The following is a 1,554-nucleotide window of genomic DNA, read 5'->3' on the forward strand; positions in this document are numbered from 1 at the left end:
CAGGGAGCAATGTTCACGGCAGTGAACGGACCGGGACCGGAATTGCCGGCAGAACAAGAAACAAGAACGCCGTGCTGCGCTGCACCGAAAGCACCAACGGCGATGGAATCATGAGAGTACGGTGGCGCATAACCGTTTGCACCAACAGAGAGGGAAATTACATGGACTCCATCAGCAACAGCTTGATCCATGGCAGCAAGAATATCAGAATCAAAACACCCCATTGACCAGCAGATCTTGTATGCTGCAATTCTAGCCTTTGTAGCCATACCTCTGGCTTCGCCCTGTGCATAGTGGAACAAGCTCGCATTAGAAACGACGGAACCAGCGGCGGTTGAAGCAGTGTGCGTTCCATGGCCTTCAGTGTCCCTAGTAACAGAGCAAGGATATATTATATAACATAAGAATAGATTTGTCGTAATTAAAATTCAAATAGTAACTATGTTACGTTATTGTTAGCTTTTGATTTAATTTTTATCACCTAGCAGACTTGGATTCTGTGGATTCATCGATGGGCTTCTCGCGGAAAGCCTCGTAGCCTTTGTAGAAGGCTCTGGCGCCTATGATCTTCTTGTTGCATGAGGAAGCGGGAAAGTCGGAACCAGTTTCGCACACGCCTTTCCAGGAGGAAGGGACGGCGGAGAGGCCGTCGTCGGAGAAGCTTCGGAGCTCCGGCCAGATCCCCGTGTCGAGGACTCCGATGATGACGTCGTCAGCGTAGTCGGAATCTGGCCATATCCCGAAGGATTCGGCGAGGCCAAGGAAGCGAGGGGTGTGGGTGGTGTGGGGGTGGCGGATTTGGTCCGGCACGACGGAGAGGATGGCTGGGTTGCGCTGGAGGGCGGCGGCCTGCGCGGCGGTTAGGCGAACGGAGAAGCCATGGAGGGCGTAGTTGTAGGTGTATAGGAGGGTTGTGTGGTCAACGGAAGAAGGGAGGGAACGGAGGATAGAGTGGTACCAGTGGTGGGGAGAGGCGAAGTGGGATGGCTTCTGTGATTTTGACACGTGGATGATGTAGGTGTGTGGAGCGTCGGATGATGATGCGTCAGAAGTGGAGGATGAAAAAGAAGCTAGGAGACAGAAGAGGAAGAGAAGAGAAGAGAAACAAGAGGAGAAAGAACGAGTAAAAGCCATTATTGTGTTTTCTTGTACCCGGAGAAATGGGAGGAACTGAAGTGAGCAATATTAGGTGGCGTCGATTGGGCGTTGGGTTTAGTAGCTTAGCCAGTGAGGGGTAGGCAGCTGTTGGTGTGATGAAGAAAGATGAAGAATGTATCTGACCTACAAATGGGGGAAGGTGTATGGTAGTTTAGAGATATTTGCAGCATGTGATTAGGAGGATATGTTATTAAATGGTAGTGTGGGGCCCATGTGTGGAGACGGGGATGCTATGGGTTTAAACCAAGTTCTGAAATCAGACTCATGATTCAACCATTCTAATTATCGATTTACTGATTTATTAGCCTAATTAGTTAGTTAATTTAGTAATTTAGAGTATTAATTTTTTATTTTTTATTTTATTAATATGTATAAAATTTAGAATGACTGAATTTT

General features: G+C 47.9%; 1 protein-coding gene across 1 annotated transcript in view; it reads right to left on the reverse strand.

Moving 5' to 3' along the window:
- Nucleotides 1-1,314, reverse strand: part of LOC107617858 (subtilisin-like protease SBT1.4) — a gene marked incomplete in the record, with an annotated part of 4,187 nt that extends 2,873 nt beyond the window's left edge. The window contains 2 exon segments of the mRNA XM_016319729.2: nucleotides 1-369; nucleotides 482-1,314. Coding sequence (XP_016175215.1) covers nucleotides 1-369; nucleotides 482-1,134 — 1,022 coding nt within the window.

The sequence above is a fragment of the Arachis ipaensis genome, chromosome B09, assembly GCF_000816755.2.
Source record: "Arachis ipaensis cultivar K30076 chromosome B09, Araip1.1, whole genome shotgun sequence".
Taxonomy (NCBI): domain Eukaryota; kingdom Viridiplantae; phylum Streptophyta; class Magnoliopsida; order Fabales; family Fabaceae; genus Arachis; species Arachis ipaensis.